The 22,816-nt window shown below is 42.2% G+C and overlaps 1 protein-coding gene across 1 annotated transcript in view; it reads left to right on the forward strand.

Moving 5' to 3' along the window:
• The first annotated feature begins 3,352 nt into the window (after nt 1–3,352).
• MOSMO (modulator of smoothened) overlaps nt 3,353–22,816 on the forward strand; it is a 29,268-nt gene continuing 9,804 nt past the window's right edge. Inside the window, exon 1 of the mRNA XM_082312462.1 lies at nt 3,353–3,516. Coding sequence (XP_082168588.1) covers nt 3,411–3,516 — 106 coding nt within the window. The 5' untranslated portion in view covers nt 3,353–3,410. The remainder of the gene's footprint in view (nt 3,517–22,816) is intronic.

The raw sequence follows: 22,816 nt of genomic DNA on the forward strand, positions 1-22,816 counted from the left end.
TTTCCAGCTCAGGAATTTATGCAAAGTGGAACAGGATCGGTAGAAGGGATTGAAACCTTTCCTATGGTGTTCTTGGTCACTTTTCAAGAAATGTGTGTTTCAATCTTTTTCAGCCAGAAGAGGGAACTGAATCCTAGTTTCCTCCTTCTAGAATGAGTACTTAACTCCTAGGCCAATAAATGTAAACAGATTATATGAAGTAAGGCTAATTTATATTATTTTCTAGCCAAAATTATTCAGCAAATTCCATTAAAATTCATGAGCAGTTGTAGGTCAGCAAGTGATCAGTAGTGAAACAACAAACAAAAAAATGCTAATAACAAATATAGCTAACTTTAATTAGAAGCCAAAATCCTGATTTTAAGCTTCTTCTTATTGCATGAAGTTATCTTGCTCGACATGAGAGATTTAAAACCATGAAAGCTGTGACTAATCCAAAGCCTACAAAACATTTAGGAGGAATGCTAAGATTCACACTTTTAGATGAGATGCTTGTCTTTTTACTATACCTGATATCAGCCTATATAGTGTCCAAGAAAGGTGGATTTTCTCCAAGGTCACCCTTAAATTCTGCAGTTTCTGCAGGCAGTGGCATAGGATCTCAACCAATCATCTTCTGCTGAAGAAACATCCTTTTCCTCTTGACATCTGCCTACGATTCCGTTCCAAATACTCAACCTCAAAAGCAGGAATGCCTCTTGAAACTAAGAAAATTTGGGGCACTGAGGGCTCTGTGAAGAAGGTAAACTGTCTAGTAGCACGAGGACTTAAAAAGTTTGAGATACTGAAATACAGGACTGGAATAGTAGTGCTGGGGCAGCAGTGAGGAGATGGAAATGAACAGAGGAAGAAATGACCGAGAGAGACGGAAACTCACTCTTAGTTTCATCCCCAGCCACTGGCAAAGACCGTGTACTTCCATCAAGTCCAGAGGAAGCGTTTTTTCTACAGAGCCAAAACCCCTGGGCAGGCGTGTCCTAGGTGAGCCTCTTGGAAATGTGCTGCCGCTCCACGATGGCCTGTGGAGGAAGAGTCTACCAGCAGGGGAGGAGACGACAACCCCCAGCAGCTGCTCAGAATGCCGGGGCAGGCGGGTCCTGAGGTCCCCCCAGTGCCACACCAGTAACACGGGCACAGGGCAGCCTGGCGGTGGGCAGGGGATCTGTCTGTATGCAGTGCATTGTTTCAGTCCAGAGGAGTAATTTGATTTAGGCTGCCTGTCCATCAATACCGCAGCTCTGTCTAAGGCTCCAAAGCTTCCCAGAGAACCTATAGCCAGCGGTATCCCTCCCACACGGCATCCTTAGGCATGTACTCATCTCCTAATAAACCCGAGAAAGATTAAAGAACTGACCACACAGCCTGCAGGGTATGAAGACTGGATTCTGTCACTATTTCTGACTTCATATTTGCCTGCATATCAAAAGCCAATGAAAACCATATCTTCCCTTTGTGTACCCTCTCCACCCCTCCTTCCCTTATTCCTTTTGCCATGAAGCTGTTATTTGGAGACAAACTCGTTTTGAGGCAGACTTTTACATAATGCTTGTATTAAAAGCTATTTAAATACCACTTAAAGCCAGTTTATAGGATGGTTGCAGATGATTCTTGGAAATAACTTCTTTTCAAGGCTGCTGGATTCCCATTGTTAGTGCAATATAATTTTAAAATCTTTTAAATAAAAAATCAGTTGTCCCATTTCTTCCATGCACCAATTGTTCCCGGTTTAAAGGCAACAATTTCAGCTGTTTTTCATCAAAAGTCTTACTATTTTCTCCACCCTTAAGAAAATCTGTCAAGAACAGGCGATTTCAATAGAACCTACGTACAGCTCTTGTCCTCCAAGTAGTAAGTCCTACTGATTGCTGTTGAATGCTTTCAGATTACTTTACTAATATCTCCATTTTGCTTGTGTAGTCTCCTATCTACATAAAAGACTTACATAAAAATAAACAGCACAGACAATTGCCCGCTTGGCTTCCTGATATATTCTGTATAGAGCAGTTATGCTGCTCTGGAAAAAACAGGTGGGTGTTCACCGTTAGAAGGAAAAAATATGTAAGCAAAAAAAAAATTTTCAAGTACCTGTAGATGTGGGGGCTGCTAGACTAATTAGTTCAGCATTCCCATGGCAGAGTGACAATATCGAAGGCACAGAGTTACTGTGGCCAAAACCAGGCCGGTTTCCCACATTGGTGCATTGTTCATTTATTGGCCACGGATTCCCCCATGCTTCAATATAGCTGCACCCATGGAAAAGCATGCCATCAAAAATCGCTGTATTTGGGTGAGGTTTCTAGTCAAGATTAATTAATCAGGTTTTCATCCAAGCAGCAGCAGAGGCAGCAGCACGGCGTCGGGCTCTTGCGGCGCTCCACAGCCGCGAACGCCCGCGGGGACCTCCACGAAATCAGTCCTTCTGCGTCCCCTGCTTTTACCGTTGCTACAGAAGCAACTCTGAAATTTAAGCTAATGCCCAGTATTTCAAAGAGATAAAGAGTGACATAGTAAAACACGAGATTTTTTTTTTTTGTGGTGAAGACAGATCTGTGACCGTTCCTCAGCCCTCTTTACACAGCGCGGACCAAGCTGCTCGTTCTGGTCTCTCGGCGCACGCTTCTCTCGGGGGACGGCGGGCCCTGCCAGAGGGCGGGGAGCAGCGGGCAGCCCCGGCCGCACCCCGCCTGAGGGCGCCGGGCCGGCGCAGGGGGAGGAGAGGGATCCCCGTGCGCCTCGGCTGAGAAACACCTTTGGGGATGCGGAGGCGCGAGGGCTGCGAAGCACCAGGCCCCGGGGCGGGCGTTGGGGCCGGCCCAGGGCGAAGCGGAGCGGGTACGAGGAGCAGCGGGGGCCCCGCCGCACGGCCGCCCCTCACGGCGGACCCGCCCTGAGGCGACGGCCACCCTCCCCCGCCGCCCCGCGGCGGCCGGTGGCAGCGCCCCCCACAGGCCCCGCCCCCTCCCAAGCCCCACCCACCGGCGGTGCTCCGCTCCGCCCCGCCCCTCGCCCCGCTCCGTGGAGCGCCCATCTCCCCGCCCCTTTAGGGCCAGCCCCGCCCTGCGCCCCGCCCACCAGAGGCGAGCCCCGCCCCCCCGCGCCGCTCCCTAGAGAAAGCCCGCCGCGGCCTCGGGGGTTGCCCCGCCCCCTTGCGGCGGCGGCCCCGCCCCCCGCGCGAAGCCCCGCCCCGCCCGGGGGAGCCGGCCGGGGAGAGTGGGTTTCCCTTCCGGAGTAACCGCCGCCCCCCCGCCCGCCGGGTTCGCTTCCGGCTCCGTCCGGGGGGGCCCGTTCCTGGCGCCGCTGCTGAGGGGAGCGCGGGGCCCATGGAGCCGCGGCTGTGAGGCGCCCCCGGCCCGGGCCCGCTGCGGGAGCCGGGCGGAGGCCGGAGCCGGGAGCCGCCGGAGCCGGAGGAGATGGACAAACTGACCATCATCTCAGGATGCCTCTTCCTGGCCGCCGACATCTTCGCCATCGCCAGCCTGGCCAACCCGGACTGGATCAACACCGGCGAGTCCGCGGGTGAGGGGGGCCGGCGGCGGGGGCCCGCCGGGGGCGGGGGGGGCGGCAGGTGGCCGGCGGGGGCTCCGCCGGCGCCGGGGGGTTCGGGGGCGGGCGGCCCGAGGCGGCGGTGGGCGCCGGGGAGGCTCCCCCCGAGGGGCCGCTCCTCAGGCGGGGGCCGCGGCGCCTGGCGCTGTCGCGGTGGGGCCGGGGTGAGGCGCCGCGGGGGCTGGCAGGGCGGGAGGGGCGGCCGGGCCGGGGCCCCGGGGGCTGCGGGGGGCTCCCGGGGCCGGGCCCCCGCTGCGGAGAGGGGCGAAGCCCCCGGTGGGAGCCGGCGGGACCCTCCTCCCCGGGCGGAGCCGCGGCTGGCCCGCGGTGCGCCCCGGCTGCTGGCCCCGGGCGCGGGGGGGACGCGCTCCGCGGAGCCCCGTCTCCCGAGGGGTCCTGCGAAGCCCGGGCACCCCCTGCGCACCCCGGAGACCGGAGGGGCAGGGCGGCATCCCCGCCCCTCTCCGCCGTTCAGTCACCTTGGACAGGGAATTCAGATCAGTCTCGCTGCACAGTTTGTGGCAGGTTTCGAAGCTTTCGTGCTATACTGACGTTTCCTTTGTTGCAGGGAAGATCTTGCTTTCCTTCATCTTTCCCCCCCCCCCGAATATTTCCTGCATGCTGATTTTATCAGCTTTTAAGCCTAGATCCCGTGTGTTTTTTATTTTAGACTCTGGCATTGTTTTCTTTAAAAGAACAAGCATTTGTGCATCTGGCTTTTTACTAATGATGTAATTGTACGAACAATTTATTTCAGCCTGTTGATAAGGACCCACACGTTCTGATGAGCAGAGCAGGGAGAGATAATAGGAGGAGGGCTGCTCTTTGATCTCGTGTCCCAGAGAAACCGAAATCTCCTTGTCAGGAAAGGAAGCCATCCTTACGACAAACAGATGACACTATCTTAACCACCTTTTCCTAGCCTTATAAGCAAACCACAGGTATAGAATAGAGAAAAGGGGGTCTTGGGGTAAAGGCTTTGTCATAAATTCTTGCAGAGGGTTTAAAAAATTTTCTTTGTCTGTCTTGCATCTTCCATGCCTAATATTTCATGCATGTAAGAGGACTGAACTGGTTCAAATGGAGTCATATTTCCTTTATTCTGATGAAGTAGAGTATTAAGAATGTTGGCTATTAGGGATTGATGACTGTCCATTCTCTCTGACCAGACTATCCTTATGGTTTGTTTGAATTGCTTCTAGTTACCTAGTCTAGAACGTGGCCTTTCCTACATGGTCCAGAGGAGAGGAACGAGTCACTTCCCAAAGTGCAGCATTCAGGAACTCCCTAGATGACTTCACCGTTCCTCCTATAGCTAATTGTGATGATCTTCCTGCCTATGGCTACGTAAAATAGTTGGTTCTTTCCTTTTACAATTCTACCTAGCAGCAGTGCTGCAGTAATGAGCTTAAAGGCAAATAGAGGGGCTTAAATTAAAATAAAATAATTATTTTAAATATTTAAGTATGTCTTTCTTAAGTCCTGCCTCATGTTAACAGATCCTATGCAATGTGTAAGATGTTGGATTCTCTCTGCCTGTATAGAAATGAGATTAAAAGAAAATTATTCTGAAGAAATTGCTGATGGAAAGAAAGGTCTTTTGGGAATTAAGCACAGCCCATTACATTCTTTGTTAAAGAAAAATGTTTAATATCTCTTTATAATACAAAAATTGTTTTCTGAAATATTATACCCAGAAATCATTAATTCTTAGTTACCTGATGGACGATTACTTAAGAATCATCTGCCATTTCTGTCCCATACTCCTTTTAGAGGTGCAAATAACAGTTTTACTTTTAATTAGGTTGGCAAACATGAAATCTGCATGGATTTTTCTGAAGGACTTCACTAGTCAAATAATGTTTTGACAGACCTAAGCCTTTTTTTTTTTTTTGCTATATTTTGAAGCGAAACAAATTGTTGACTTGATAAAATCATAAAAGAGAGCTAGCTGTCATCCTTCCTTAATGACTCTCTTGTAGATTTTTATTGATATGGGATTTGATGCACTCTTATCATAAGACTTCTGGTTAGAAGCAATGTAAATGTATATTTCTACTACTTAGAAATGAGCCTTTTGCCCAAACTGTAAAGAAAGGAAGTGTGAGGATGCCCATTGAATCAAGGACTTCCTCTAGCAAACACTGTAGTATTGAATTATGAGATAAATGCTTTTATGAGTGCCATTCATTACCCAGAGACTGCTGTGGAGAAGTGTGGCATAGGAGGACACAGCCCTGATGGTAAACCCTGTCCCAGCTGCTAGCGAGATTCAGGCACTCTCAGCAGACTACCATACTTGGACCGCGTTCAAGCCATCCAACTTCCGTATGTGCCACTAAGAAGTAGGTTTTTTTGAAGCATCCTGCTCTTAGCTAGTGAAAGAAGCTATCTGGTGAAAGAAAATATTTCTTTGCTTTACCTCTGTGTTCTTAGGTTAATCTCCTGTGGGAATTATTCTAGATTCTGCTTTATAAGTCAGCCTAGTACCAAGGAGAAAGGGGAGTAATACTGCTTCTCTGCTTGGCTGCTGTCCTCAGGGTTCTGAAAGGCAGCGTGGAACAGCCTGGTCTTCTCAATACTGCAGCTGTTTGGGAATTGCATAGAGCAGAGGTCTTGGCAAACCTGGGAAGGCAGCACTGCATTGGCTCATTCAGAGCTGCTTACAGCCACTGAGGATGGGAACCTGGGCTTACGTTTCAGGGGGGAAAAAAAAAAAAATCTATTCTGATTTGAATGCTAAATAATATGTGCAATCTTACTCCAGAGATAATGATGATTTTCTGCTAAATTGGATAGCAAAATAAACCAGTGGCTTTAATGCTTTTCTGAAAAATCTAGATTGTTTTTAATATTTTTTTTTAAAGGAGCTTGTGTTCTGGGGAAATCGATAGAGGGGAAGGGCTGATTAGTCTCCTAAATCTTACTCTTAAAGATAAGTTTTACAGTCATTTGAAAAATGTTGGCTATAAAAATTCCTCTCCAGCATTGTAATTAAGAGCAAAGGATTGCAACTGAGATCATTGAAGGCTTCAGCTGCTTATCTGTCTTTAGGCCAGAGGAGCTACACCTTGTGGAAGTGGGTCCAAGTCTCCATTGGGTGCTTTTTTTATGTGGTTTTATAAGAATTGTTCCTTAACTTGGTTCATTAACTTAGTTCCAGGTATTTCATACATCTTTAAGATTATAAAGGAAAGATGAAAATTAAACGGATTTTTCTCTCAGAGTTCTCGGTGAGGTTTAGTTATTCATGGTACGCAAGTGCAGAACGCTGGTAACTCCAGTCTGGGAACCAGTGGCTTCTCAGTATCCTTGCACTGACATCCTTTTCTTATCAAACTGATATTCTATGTGACAAATAAGGACAGAGCTGGCTTTAATTTAAGCCAATGCCTAAGCTCCCACTGATTTCAGTAGTAATGAATTTTGCTCCTGTATCTCTACGCTTCTTTTGTGATGAACTTTAAAAGCTGGTAGTTTTGTCTCCATATGTTTCTTTTTTGTGTGGGAGGGTCTTTAATGATTTTGATATTTTGTCTTCAGTAGGGGAGAAGGGGGACTAGAAGTTGCTCTAGCTTCAGCTCTCAACCCTTTTGTAGGGAAGAGGGTATGAATAGTATGCACAGTTGAAATTAGACGTGTTAAAAGCTGTACGTGTGGGGGGGTTGACAATTTGAAATGCTTTTAGGATAGGTCAAATAATTCAAGAGGAGAACTTAATCAAATAAAATCCCCCCTCAGAAAGCTAAGCTCTCAGTTTGTTTATGTGACTTAGTCATCCCTTCCTATGTAGCATGATTGTTCATTTGATTCCAATTTACAGAGCAACGTGTACCTTTTTTATAGCAGTCATTAAGTTAATATAGATGTCAGAATTCAAGGCTGCTAAACTTTGATGGGTAACTTCTAAAGCAAGTATTTATCGCATCCTCTTATGTTGACGCATATATCACAACGGGACACACAGTATAATGTTCTGGCCAGGCCACTCAACGTGTGCACAGCAGTGCTGACTTGGGTGATATTAGTGTTCAGCAGAGCTTAGAATTTCATCTTGCATCTGTGACATAAGCACCAAGGTCACTTATGTTAGGAATTACACTTTTCATTTAAACGGCCTTCTGTACCATATTGTGCAGTAACACAGTAAACGGTGAATCTGCAACATGCCACTTATTTTAAATTGTCTGGTTTGTTTACAAATGCTGCCTTTCCATGTAGCTTCCAAAGTATTATGTGTAGTTCTTGGTTTTGCGAACTCGGTTGCTTTATTTGTGAAGTATGATTCAGTGGTATCTATGGTCTTACAGAAGGGCAAGCTATACCCAGCAGGCCATTTCTCCTGAGGCAGTTAACTCCCTGCTCCTGTGAAATAAGTTGTCTAGTACTAAGTGGCAAATTACTGCTGTTCAGTGTTATTCCTCTGCATGTGATAGCTCTTCCTGAGGAATCTTGCTCCACAGTTCCAACAGGAGCTGTGGCTTTGTTGGGATCAGCTTAATGAACTATCACAGGTGATAAGACCAAGCAGCGATTCCCGGCTCCTGCTGAGCTTGAGATCGTGTTGCCACTGAAATGTTTTTCTCTAATTGGAGCACTGACTATACATGGAATAAACCCAAGACCACATGAAGGTACTCGAATTAACCGGTATTTCTAAATAGAATAGAATAGATAGAATTGAATAAATAAAGCATTGACAACTTAAAAGATGGTGTAAACTTGAGTTCCAGCTAGCACTATTGTTCTAAGTGCAGTTGTCTGCTCAAAAAGTAGTGATAGGTAAAAATCAGTATGGCTTATTACCACTTCTGCCCTTTAGGGCCTGTGCTGATAGACTGTCCACGTACAGTGCTCCTCTGCGGAGGAATCGTGGTGTAGAGCGATCATTGTGCTGTCCACTGAAGTAGATACTTTTTTGTTTTGTTTCTTTGATGTATGGGTAGTTGGCTTTTCAAAAACTGTCTGTAAAAGGGTTCTGGTGATCCTTTGCAATATACTCAAAACACAGCATGCTTCTCCCAGTTCTTCTCAGTAGAGAATGATGGGACATGATAGGAAGCAATTCTACAAAATTACTTTTTCCTAATGTTTTTTGTACTGTATCATGTAGTGACTGTGACAGAAGAAGTTATTGGCCCTTTCTTGAACCTGTTTGGATTGCATGCTGAGAATACCAAAAAAAAAAAAAAGGTGATAATACAGAGAATGAAGAATTATGTACCATCATGCCCTAGAAAGAAGTGACTGCTGGAAAGCAATCTCCAAAGCTATCTGAACATCAGAGTGTTAAAATTAGGTTCTGGAACATAATGTCTAGGAAAATACTTCCCTTTTGGTAGATGGCCCCAGGTGCGTGAGCAAGGAGGGAAAGGTGGTGCTTCGTGATACCTTGCTGATCCAGACAGTTAGGGGGTTAGGACCTGCTGTAAGATGCAGGCACTGCTAACAGTACTCGCGTTTTAGAGATGTTGCTAGTGCTTTAAAAACAACAATACAAAACAACAACAAAAAAAAAACCCAAATAAGAACTAGAAAGGACTGGCAAAGAATCTAAACCCCAAATAATCTGAGTACTATAACAAGAACAGTCTGTTAATAGGTGTGCCTGGACTGGGAGTGTCAGTGCCATCTTTGACATTTCCATTCCACTTCGTGACTGTAGATGTCTTTCAAGTGGATGTAAAAATCTGACAAAGCAGAGTGCTTGAATTGTGCTTGGGTTCTGTAATTGACCAGGCCTTAAGGCGCAAGAAAAATTAATAGTGAGGCATTGTTGTAATGAATTAATTTTGTGCTTGCTCAACCACTCAACATTTAAACATATGGAACCATTTTATGTGTAGGAAGAATCTCATGAGAGAGAGCTGTGTCAGCCTGGTTATTTGAGCCTGCCAGAGCAGAGATGGGAGAGCTGATTGTTTTTGTCCATAGAGGAACTGATGTTTTACATCTGCTTTTTAACAAATAAAAATTAATACTGCTTCTGTTAGGTGAACGTTTTGTTTTCTCTTTAGTGTGTGAAGGTACAAAACTATTAGTTTACCTCCCATCAGATCCTGTTGAATTCCTCATTCTCTAATTAGTGTTAAAGAATTAGGTAAGAAATACCTGATTTACAGTGTACAGATCTAGGAGCTAGTAACTTATATTTTCTTTTCAAATCTAGCATCTGGCATGACTAACTTCGGGCATTGGAAAGTTACTGTGGTAATGCCTCAGCTGCTTTTTCTGTAAAAGAGACGTGGTATCTTTATCACAAAAACCTCTGAGCATTAGCAGCAAAGCGTAATTTGATTTTTTTTTTTTAACTTTTGTTTCCTATCATAGTTTTACTTTATTAAACAGAGGAAAAAAATCTAAGAATAACATGTATTTCATTTGTCTTTTCTGATAGTAGGTGCTTTTCCTAAGGTATTTGAGTTTCAGGTATTTGGAATAACTTTTTTTCTTTAAAGTATTTACTTCACAGCAGTATGTACAGTTACTATAGAACTAAATTATATTCGGTATGTGCAGATACAGACCTTGTTTTCTGTCTATCCTATGCTTTACTCAAGAAGTACGTAGTTGTAAGTCTGCTTTGTAGACAGTACAAATTGTGGAAAAGGTGCCTTATTGAGACTGCAGCTTTGTGGCTTCAGGAACTATCTGTGTTTCACTAATAGTGATGATTTTTTAAATCAACTTAGAGCTGATTTTAGGCGTGTGTATGACATCTGTTGACACAATATGACACTGAGATTAACACAAGAGTGACTTAAATATATGAATCTTAAAAGTAAGGATGCAGTAGTGCGAACCACAAAGCAAGGATTTAAAACTAACTGAAATCCAAGAAATGGGATTCTGTTAATGGCTGAGGCTTATTAAAAACATTTGTATCATTTAGTTTCAAGCCAGGGCTTACATGTGAGCCACATTATGTAAACTCCCTTTGTAATTTTGCCAAAGCAAAGAAGATCAGTAGGTCAAACTTTTAAGCTTGACCTACTTTTTTTTATAGGTACTTCACAATAGCTCAACTTTTTCCTACTTTGTTTCAAGACTAGCAAGAAAAGAAGTGGGGAGAACTAACTTTTATTGCCTGCTGCAGTACAGTATGTAGGATTTTCATCTTACGCAGGAGTTCTCCACCTAGTCCAGGTATCTTTTTCCAGCAATATTCAGAAATATATTTCAGAAGAGGGTAACTAGAGCGACTCATGGATGAGGAGGAATGTTGACCTCTGAAGATGTTAAATGCTGCTATCTATTTTAAAATCAAATACAAAATTACTTTTATAGTATGGTGGAACAAATAGAATATGGAGGCAGTTTTTTTTCCTTGTACAAATTAATTTGGGAAAATTATAAATTACTATAAATTTATAGTCTATAAAATTTTAAAATTTAAAATCAATTTATTATTACATAATTATAAAGTTTTATTGTAATTCACAGTGCCTACAAATTTAGTAATGGACAGAGTCTTTTTTTGAGGGCTATATGCAGGAAAAAAGTTCTGTGGTAATTTTGCAGCAATCCCCTTACGTGTGCTCCAGCTGCTCTTCTCAATCTCACTTTTCTTCCCCAAGCCTCTGACTGATGGAGATATACACAGATCTGAAAAACTGGAGCTATGGCCAAGAAGAGGATCTGTGCAGGGTAGGTGCCTGTTCTAAGGAGAGGGGAAACACGCTAGAGCGTTTGACTGGCAAAGCACTTACATTGGCCTAATTCCATAGGAATCTATAGAGAATTAACAGTCATAGGTTACATCCTTTCTCAGGGTGAAGCTCTTGATATCTTCCTATTATATCATATTTGATTTCCTATTTGATGTATTATCTTGTATATGTTTTTTAAATTTTGTAAATTGAGTTGATTACAAGAGTTTGGTCTCTCTTGGGTGCCTTAGGAAATGTAGTCTGATTGTGATGGTTTGTCTGAGGGATGAGCTAATCAAGTCTGAAACACTAGCTGCTAAGAGTTAGAGATTCAAAATTCCAGAGTATGTACAGTCTAGTTCCTCTCTTTGAGCAAAACATACTCAGTCTATTATGTTTGGGTCCTTGGGATGAACTAAAATGCTCCCTTGTGAAGGCATCAAAAGCCTCCCAGGGATTTACTGCAGTATCAGAAGCCAGCATTTCCTATCCATGCAACGTAGTGCGATAAGCAACAGTTGGCTGCTACCCAAGAGCCTCATGGTAGCTGCACTTCTGTGCCATAAATTACAAAGCACTTTGGGATTATTAAGGATGACAGTCTCTCAAGGTGTTATGATTAATAACCCACTTAGATGTTTAAATATTTGTCCAGTTGAAGACAGTTCACATTAGGCCTTGAACTTGACCATGAGCAATTCTTTGTGCAGTTGTTTGGATGCTGCATTAGTAGGGCTGAGCTATGTCTGAGCTTGGTACGTCCAAGAATAATCAAATGACAGTGTTCATGGGCAGTAAAGTCAAGTAGTTTACTTTTGTAGTGCTCATCATTGAGCCAGCTTCTCAGTTTATAGTGTTGCAGTTCTTACTCCTGGGTTTCCCGTTCTCTTGCTCCCCAGTCATTGCCCAGGTTCTTCTTGCCTTGTTTCCACTTCTCTTGCTCTGAATGCTTCCAGCTATTGGCAGCAATGTAATTTAGTTGTATTTTAAGGAATAGGTACGGGGTCAGAATAAGAGAGAATGGAACAAACTGATTGTTCAGCGTGCCTCAGAACTGCTGTGCTGTGAATACTTCAAAAGAGCTGCTTTGAATCTAGATTCTTTCTATACTTCTCAAATTGCTGGCATATATACTAATGTTATTAGGATGTCTCAGTGAAACTGCTTGCTTTCTGCAATAAAATCTTTGTGTACATCTGAAATGAGATGGATCCTGACTTCCATGATAGGCAGGGCAAATGTACAAGTAAGGGGGAATGGTTTTATCTGTAACTTCATCAGCATGAGCTTAATGCATCAAACATACAAAACCTTTAATTGTAACGTCTTTATACCAAAGCGAAGTGGAGAAAACTGGTAAGAGGTTGTCATGGTCATCAAGTTTCCTGAAGGCTGGCTTTTGTGTAGAAGGTGACTTGTTTGACTTGAAAAATTGCTTTAATGTTCAGTCTTATCTTTACAAAATAGAGATATTATAAATTGCAGTATTAAGAGAGATCTTTTCTTAAGCATAGACAGCAACCAACGGTATTCCCACAGTCAGTGGAAGTGTCAGCTCCAGAACTGCCACAGTGGAAGGTTCTGATCTCCTTTCTTGTAGAGGAGAAAATGCACTGCAGCTTCTGTGCCTGTTGATGCGAGGAGCGTTGTAGGCGTTGCATGCTGTGGGGGAAGAGAAGTCACAAGGGTGAAGAAAGAACTTTTTTTTTCCTTAGGTTGAATTCCGTTCTGAAACTAATCATGCACCTAAATTCATGTGTTAATGATGTTGTTCTCCATTGTAGAAACTTGTGTGGGAAGAAGCATGTTTCACTTTGTTTTTTAAACCCACACTTCAATTTAAAAACTATGCAACAGGATTGTACAGGAAACCTGAAAAGATTGAATGGCCAGGAATTTCTAATGTGGTCTCATAAATACTTTCAGTGGAATACTATTGGGTCACTCGGCAATTACAAGAAGCACCCTGAAGCTTAATACATGAAAAATGGTGAAATAAAGAGAGTAAAGGCTAGAAGTGGTGGTTGCTGTTTTACAAACAGAAGTCTGTTGACTTATGCCCAATGTAATCTGAAGTAAATGCTCTCTGTAAGTATATGTTCAGTAAGATGAAGTTGGCGATAAAGACAGAGCATTTCTTGCCTGTTTATATTGGATCTAAAATTAGAGAGAGTTCTGTTTCAGAATGTCAGTATAACAACTGTATAAACGAATGTTAACAGATATGCTCTTTGGAGCACTATGTAACATCTGATAGCTTTTTAAGAATAGTGCCACTTGTTCAGAAAGGACTGAGCCCTGCTGTTAAGATAAAGTCGTATTTTATTTCAGTAAAGTGTGAATTTTACTGTTCAGGAGTGGTCTTCTCTTATTCTAGCAAAAAAAACCTCTCCAGACTCTTACAGTCTATTTTTGTAGATGCCAATTTGTGATAAGGGAGAAAGTGTTATCACCACACAGACAGCACCTGTTAATTGCCTAAATAATTCAGGCTTAAATTATGCAGGGTTCTAAAACAAGGACTTGCCCTAGCAAAAGGGATAAGAAAATATAACTTCAGGATAAATCCTGAATATGCTCCCTGCCTTCCTATTCTTCTTTGGTTTTAATGTTTTTGTTGTGATGGGAACAACAAGTAAATGCCTAAATTTGAGAATTGTTACTGCAGAAGAAGGTTGGGTTTTTTTTCCAATTTGCCTGAAAAGTTAAAGCTACCTTTTATACTGGGGGGAGGGGGCTTAAAACGTTAATCAGCCAGGAAACTCTGTGTCCTATGATTGTATGTAGTTAAGCTATATATCAGTCTGTCTTTCAGCACATGAAGCATTACTTGTAGAGAATAAATTGTTTGTTGGCCCTGTACCTAATCCCTATTTAAAGTGCAGTTTAACCTGTATTGCCAGTTGTTACAAGCACATCATACACAGATTTGGCAACAGTTAAAAAGTGCCTTTAGGAATAAAAACTGAGGTTAGGTTTTATTCTACTTGAAAGATAACTCTAGTTGCAATGAAATACATCTTGGGACATTTAGGTGCCATTGTTCAATTGGCAAAGGTGCCTTATGGCATAAAGCAAGTCTAGTAGACAGAGATAGTATCTTTTATATCCCCAGTTAGTAGAGTGGGGGAAACTTGTGTGTCCAAGGAAGGCCTTGCAAGACCAGAAATGTGCTTAATCTTTCCAATTATTCTAGTTGTTCTAATAAAAGGTATTACTTCTGCCTGCAAACTTCCCTTCTCACGTCCTCGTTGCTATAAATACAATCCTGCCATCGGTTATGTGATTTAAAGAAATTACTACCAAATTGTTAGTACATTTTATTTGCTTTTTGAGTATTTTGTTCCTTATTTAGCAAGGTGTGTTGTACTTTCTGGTAACCTGGGCCTAAAATTCGCTCTCAGCCGTAGACCAGGAGAAAGTTAGGCTCAGCTGTAAAAAAACATTCAAGCACATAAGGTGTATTTAGGCTGAGTGTTTGCAGAGCAGACACCTAAAATTTGCAAATACGTTTCTAACCATATAAATGCCAAAAGGCATTTCAACGCTTCTCTTTTCACCTTACACCACTGGGTGATTCATAAGGCCATGGAAGAGCCAGATCAGTGGGTGTCCTTGGAGCATGTCTGCAAACTGAGTTCAGCGCAAAGCACAACAGTTAGAGCTGACAGAGGAAGATGATCCTTATTCCTCCTGAATTTCATTTGACAAAATGCACAAGCAGTCTTGAGGGCAGGGCCAGAACCTGAGTTTTCTCCCTATTGCTGAATGCCCTTGTCACCAGGCCAGAGAAATTGCTTTAGATTGTAAACAGGAAGGTTGACAGATGTGTCGTCTTCATGAATAAAGAGAGAGAGAATAATAGGTTACTTTATTTGGTGTGATTTGGGGGTTTTGGTATATCTGTCCTGATCTGCTTGGACATCTATTAAGTTTGAAACTCAACTGACTTGGTGAAATGGTGCTTTTAGATATGCAGGAGTTAAAAATGGAGAGCTCTGAAGTCCCGATGTTGCCAGCCCATCAACAGACCACCTTATAAGACACCTATGTGGAAGGTGATCCACTGAACTGCGAAGATCCAGAATTTCTGTGTTCTTGCTGTTTGTGTTTTGTTTGTATCACATAGCAAACTCTGGTGCTGCCGTTACTGACCCACCTCACGTCACTGACTCCTCTAGATGATGGCCAGCCTTGAAGAGCCTGCACATCAACCATTCGATTGTGAAGTGATGAGCAGGCCATTTTTGAGAAGGTTGGGGTAGGGTTGTGTGGTGTGTTGGATGGAGAGGTATCATTTTACAGCTCCGTCTGAAGCCAAATATAACTCTTGAAAAGAACACAAGCTCATCAGATGTTAAATGGCAGAACAGCTGCAGGTGTCATAGCTTCTGGCTTTCAACTGAACATATGGCATAAAACTGGTGTAGCTGACGAGAAAAATCACTTTTAAATATTGACACTGCTTTTGATCTTTCTTTTTTTAGGCAGTGGATTTTGTCAACTTTGAATAGCTCTATTTTGGTTGGGGGAAAAATGGAAATAACTATGGATTTTTTTGTTTGTTTTTTAAAGCTAAATAAAACATTAAGTTTTCTTTTTTTTTAAGTTCTCTCTTTTTTCCCAGGCCCTTGCCACTTCAGAAATTGTAAAGATTCTAGTCACTGACAACACTATCCTATTGTGAAAATGCTTATAATGTCAGAAAATAAACAACCAGAAGGATGCAACTTATTAGAGATCCTGTTTACCAACATTTAATTAATGCCATCTTCTGAAGTAGGAAAGAACACCTTCAGTGTGGGCAGATTTCTTGGCTCTGATACGTGAGAACACACAGAGCCTTTGTTATGTCCTTAGGAGAGTTGTTCCTGCGTTGTTGCCTGAGGATAGCTCTTTCAGTGTGTGGTGGTCCATCTCTTCTGGGGGGGGGGGGGGAAGCCAAAACAAACCCCAAACATTGAAACAATCTACCCCAATACACAAGCAGCATGGCACTGAAACTTGTGTGTTGGAATTCAGAAATAAACTTGCTTTTTATTGCTCCAAATGTCTGCAATTTAAACATCACTTACAACTTGTATATTATAATGATTGTCATCTGTAGTAATAAACTTTTCTAATACGTGTAAGTCATAAGGATCTTTCCCAATAGATGGCCCCTGGTTTTTTTTTTTTTCTCTTTGGGGGTGGGAGGAGTGAGGGAAAAGACTGTGGTTTTTGTGGAGAGGGGATTTGGTTTGAATTAGGCATGATACAAACACTGAATTGAAAACTTTTGAGACAAGTCAGGCACCAGATGGTCTTCAGCAGCAAGGCAGGGTTTTCTGCTAATATACCACAACTCTCTTAACATTGAGTTCAGACTTTAAAAATCAGAATTCTTCTGTTTAAAAGTGAGAAAGCTTTGGAGTTCTAAAGAGTGCCAAAAATGGTACCTAATAAATTAAATTCTCTGGACATTAGATTGTTAAATAGAATTCAGTTGGTAGGTTCCTCATAGCTAGCGTAAGCGGGGTTTGAAGCTAGGGACGTTACCTCACCTGTTGTTGCTAAAATGAGTTATTTTTAAGAAAATCTCTTAGCTCCTGAAACGAGGAAACACCCTTTAGATCTCTAGAGCAAGAAGGATGGTGCATTTCAAAGTTGGTTTGAAAGGGAGAAAACATTCTGATTTCAGAGAAGGGGATAAATGGAGTAGAAGATAAATAGCAGCTTACGTAATAACTTGCTCTGTCTTGCAATATTGATTTGCATTGCCCTTAAAAAATGCACTCTAGATATAGCAAGGACTTTCCAAGTAAATCTAGGTCTTTATTAAAACTGATCTTTTAACATTGTATAAATACTTCCCAGGTGTTTGTTTCGTACCAATAAATATCCAGTGGGCATATGAATTGACCTTGCATCTGGTCTGCTTCAAAGTGAGAAACTCTGAAGCTTTTCTTCCAGGGTTACAATACCTATTAGATGATTTGAGAGACAAATCGGAGCGAATGCCAAAAACATAAGATCTGGCATACAAAGGACAGGAAAGATAATTCCTAATCCCTTTGTTTTAGACTCCTCTATGTTCTGTGCCTTTGCAGTTAATCCTCTGTTATTCTTTTAAGCCTTTCTCTAGATCATCCTTTAACGTTCATAAATCTTATTTTAGTAAGTCTGAACTTGGTTGCCTCTTAATCTACTAACTGAACAACATACTGGAACATCCGCAGTAAAAGAATCAATCTGTCATGCCACATCCTGAATACTGTACTTGCATGGTAACCTTGCACTTACTTTAGTGGCCTAAGTGCTAAAGAGCATCTATTCAAACTACCCCCCATCCCTCATAAAAGAAGTAATTATTTATGTAAGAACAGTAACAGATACGGTATTCTCATACTTGATTGGAAGCTGGCAGTTGATCCTGTCTTACATTTTGATCCTTTTATATACCCTTTATAGTTATTTAGGTATAATCCAGTTATTGTATTGTCCTACAACAATGACCTAAGCAAAAAAGTGGAGGAAACGGTGTTCGACTTGCTTATAGTTATTTAGCTGCAGTTAATTATGTGTATGTGCTATTTTACAAAATGCTCTGATATGACATTATTTGAGGCTGTAAACATTTTTAAATTGCTTTAATGGGTCAATGACTGAAAATTTAGATGAGGACTAACTGTGTTTCCTTTTAGAAGGCTGTAATTCTGAGCAGTTGTAGATATAAAAAGAAATTCTATGAGCTATGCTGGTTGGTGTCATTTGGTAGGACCTTACGCACAGAGACCCTGCACTTCTGTTTAACTATTACAACATGGACTATGCCTTTTAGAATTAAGAGGTCTTCCCCAGCATTGTTAATCCTTTTTTCCTCCCCAGTTTTGAAGTGCTTTGCAAACCAGCAGGGTACTGTATCTTTTTCCTGTTTACACCAGAGGTGGTGCGTATCCTGCAAAAGCATAGTTTTTTCCCTAACCTTCTGCATTGCTTGTTCTAAGCATGACTAATCTCCTCATAAGAGAGGGTACAGGGCCTGATTTCTGATGGGTATTTACACTGGAATAAGTAGAACTAACTATATGCACCCTGGAGTGACCTCCCAGGCTACGGTAGGGAAGGATCAGCAGTGTCAGTTCCCTGCATTTTGGGAAAGGCAGAAGGGAGAGTACTGTGTTTCCAAGGAACTAATACCTGGAATACAGAATTAATAGATGTTTTACGCAAAACAAAATACATATAAATAAATGTAAGTCAGTCATTCTCTCTTCCCCCTCTGTATAGTAACATCACTTAAACTGCCCATTGCATGAAAATAAATTCCATATGTAAGACTGGGAAGCATCCCATTTAAACTGCCAAATTCCTTGGATGACTTTGAAAAATTTTCTTCTTGGAAATACCTCCTCCTTGTTTGCTGTTACGGGCAGTTGCATTGGAACTATTCTTACCGTGCTCTGTTGTTTATTCCTCTCAGGAATTCCTCGGCTATGCTTCGCTCACTTTGAAAGCAGTCTTCTGTCAGAGAGGCTTGGTTGTAGGCAAGGAGCAGCAGACATGTTAAAGGCAAGGTGGCCGAAGTCAACTTGATGGTTATCCTTAACATTGGTACAGGGAATTAGTCTGCCATGACTAAATCACTGCATTCTCTTTAGACCTTTAAAGCTTCCACTTGGATTGGGTAGCAAGGTACCAGCTATGCACTAGACGGCTGCAGCCTGTTCCTCCTCTTAGGTGGACCTAGACCTTTTTCCATTCAAGTTTATTAATTGCATAGAACTTAGAAACTTTCCAATAAAAACATCATTTCCTCCTGTCCTTGTCTGTGGCTCAGTAAGAGTTGCAGGGAATGGCTTAACTGAGCTGCCCTTATTTTACATATGTCATTCTCTGGCATGCGACTGTTACCTAACCAGCAGCAATGAATGTTTTAGCGTGCCCAAATAACATAGCTCCATGTACTGTGCTCATTACTAAAACATAAAACTTATCAGTGTCCTTGCCACGTTGGCGGAGCTCTAAGATTTACATCACCAACACCTCATCAGGAGCCCTGTAAACTGTGCTTTTCGCTTAGCAAAGATGGTTTAAGAAGTCCACAGTACACTAAAGAAAAGTATCTTGTTTGAGCAGAAGTTGTCTGGCAGTCACAACTGGGGTTTCTAGCAGAAGCACGCTGTCTCATTGGGACAATGAGGGAGGGAGGGCGGGTGGGCGGGCAGCCTGCCTGGAAGCGGTTGGATGTTTTAACCTCCTCTCCAGGCATATTGGCCCATAATTATTTAATGTTAGTAACAAGCATTTTGCTAAGGATGTGGTTGATATATGGAAGGTAAAAATGAGGAAGCTGTTGTCAAGGAATATAAAGGATTACAGATGCATTTAAACCCAAGGAATAGCATTTTCTCTAAAATGATGGGAAAGAGTAAGGACATGTTCAAGTGGGGACTGTAGGGGAGGGCAGAGGAGGAGCAGGTACCCCAAGCTGTATGAGCAAGAGCAGTTCTGAGGATTTGTGCTTTGTATGTTCATATGGCAGCATAGCTGCTGAGCTCTGTGACCTTCTAATGTTTGAGCCCCACCTCATTCACCACATCATGCTTTTACCGTATTAGTTACTGCTTACACTATGGTAAGCTCTTCACGGCAGTGGCACCTCTCCTGTGTCCATCTGGCATGCTTGATCCCGCATGTTCTGGCAATCAAATAACAGATGAACAGCGAACATCCGAATAGCTGTTATTGTGCTGCTGCTTTCCAGCCGTGGTATCGCTGTGCCACTTTTAATAATTCAGAAGTGATGGAGAGGTGGGGGAGTGAAAGGGCTGCAGCAATCTTTGTTTCTCTCCATAGCGTGCGATTCCTCCTTGGTGGCTCTGTAGTTACCACGGAAACGGGAGAGGGATGGCACAGCACCCGTGGGGCTGGAGTCGGACTTGTGGGTCGGCTCTGTGGCAGCCACACATCTGCACAAAGGGGAAAAAACTAGGGCTTGTCTTTGGTTTGGTGCCTTTTCACAAAACCATTGTGGGAAAGAAGGGAAACTTAATTGTTAAATGGGTGATGCTCCCAAATGTTGATGTATTTATTGAAGTCTTGTTATTAGTGATTCTAGTAAAAATATGCAGTGTCAGAAAATGATCATTACTGGTGGTCTGGAGGAGTTGGGTGAGGTAGTGTAGGAATATGATCATGAATTCTTTCACTGGTATAAACTGGAGTCCTGGTTGTAGTCAGACTGTCACTACTGGAAGGTTGTTTAGTGTGTTTGAAATGCACTGGCACTTTAGGGAATAGATTTACTGGAAAAGACTAAGGACCACTTCACTGACATTTGCTCAGTGCAGCATCCTCTGTTTTGATGAAGGCTGAATCTCATTTTTAGCAATTAGAATATACATCCTAATCACCTCTCGCACTAGCTATACTGACCTGCGTAATGCCAGTCTCGGAAGCTACGGAGGGAGAGGCATACGAGAGAAAGGGAGCAGCCCCCTGCGTCTCCAGGTTGTCAGCATAGCTCCCGATGGCTGTGCAGCGCGGGCATTGGGAGGAGGAGGATGGGCAGGCGTGGTTACTCCGCTGCACATGTCTTAGGGCTGTATCCATCTTTAAGGTGCCTAGCCTACTAGCATTAGCTGTGCCGTTTGTATTATACCTGTCTTAGGTGCTCAGATTTACAGCAATTATGGTGGAATTGTTCTGAGGGAACGACTAAAAGCCTCTTTTACCTAGGGATCAGAGTGGAACTTGGTGACTGGCTTGAGATGGACTGTTGGGCTATTCTCTAACTACAGGCAGAAGGAGACTGTTTGATTTAGTATTTCTGTCCCTCCTTTCAGTGATAGACTAGATAAGGTTAAACAAGATTTTATATAACAAGTTAGTTTGTTGGCAGCTGCCTGGCAACTGTTTGCTTGATTGCTTTAGAATGGGACCAAGACAATAAAATACCATGTAAACCCACTCTTCTTTTGAATTTTGTGGCAAATAAATACTCTTTTTCCACACCAGAGACATCTTTTGAAGTCTGCATTCATCAGATTTGTCACTATGGGAGCAAGCTATTAAGTTTAGTTTCCTTCTGCCCAGTTTATGTACACAAATGAGGTATCCCTGTATAGTGAACTTGAACTTTAACTAAATTTATGAGCACATGATGAGGTTGTTTCTCCCAGTTACCATTGTGAAACCTTTAGAAATAGTTCACAGACCTTTTCTTACCCTCCATTTGCCTCCCTAGAGTTTGCAGACTCAAGGTTCAAAACCTTGAATATGGAGTATATCTACTTAAATTTGTAATCCATGAAGCAGAGTTAATAGAAAATACTAAGTATGTGCTAGCAAAAGCTTAACCATAAAGTTCAGTATTTTTCCTCCAGAATGGCAGATCCTGAAATGTAATTGCTGATGCTTTAAAACTGATTAAAAAAAAAAAAAGTGGAACAACACACTCGGGCACCAGAAGTGGTGTTTAGGAAAGCCTGCTTTGTGTAGTTTCTTGCAACTATCCTTGTGTCTTCAAAAGCGATGCTACCCTCGTACTCGCAATTCAGAGATTTTTGTTCTCTTTTCATTTTCAGTTGGGGGTTTGTTGCGGCTTTTTTTTGAGAAAATCAGCCTTTGGAGAAGTAGATGTCGACAGCAAAAAAACCTACAGGAAACTACTTAGTGTTTTGTATGAGGTTCTGCAATGTGCGTGCGTTTCAGGGAGCTTGACTTTTAAGAACACATGCACATCTCCCCTCTGCCCCAGCAACTGATGTAAAATGAAAACACTGCGGGCTATGAAAAAAAAACTGAGAAGCAGTTCATGTAAAACTGTGTACTGTACAAGTATGTGAGCTGTGCAAGATTGCTTGTGTCGTTCTGGTTCAGTTTTGTGTAATCCGGATGCACAACAATGGTGTGATTGCTGTATAGCTGGGGAAGAAAATGCCAATTTTGTTGGTTTGTGACTGACACTTTTTTAAAGGATTTTACTTCAACTTTTAGCTGAAAATTAATCTCTGAATCTTTCAGCTGATGAATATGTAATTAAAAGGATGTATTTGAATAGGGCTAAAAATTGTAGTCTAAATAAATGTTACAGGAATGCTTCAACAGAACAGATTGAGTAATGTTTTTGCCCTTGGTTCTTCTCATCCTCTAGGAGTGTATCAAAAGTGCTACATCTAACAAAACACGATATTCTGCCTCCTAACCCAATGATTCTAAGCTCAGAAGCTGATTCTGCTGGTACTCATTGCTGAGGTGTAAGCAGGCAGGATCGGAACACTTGTAGAAATCGGCTCCAGGGTGCCAGGAGGTGCATGCTAGGACTGGTTACCCTTTTGATTATTGGCTTACTTCTTTGTTGCATGCTTTTTTTTTTTTTTTTTTTTTAAAAAAAAAAAGGCTAAGAAGTATGACAGTTGTTTCTCCCTCCAAAAGACATGCTAAACTTCAGCTTCCAAGTCTTACTGAAATTGTTTCTAAGTTGCCCTCTATTTATTTTAAACAGGTCAACTATAACAATATTTACGGACAATAATTTGTGGAGGAAGCTGTTGACTCTAATAATATCCGATGTTGGTTTTTGCTCCTAATTTAGATAATTGTGATTATTTAGGAAAACAGTTCAAAGGAAGGGACAAAAA

Source organism: Platalea leucorodia (genome assembly GCF_965183815.1).
Source record: "Platalea leucorodia genome assembly, chromosome: 5".
Lineage (NCBI taxonomy): Eukaryota > Metazoa > Chordata > Aves > Pelecaniformes > Threskiornithidae > Platalea > Platalea leucorodia.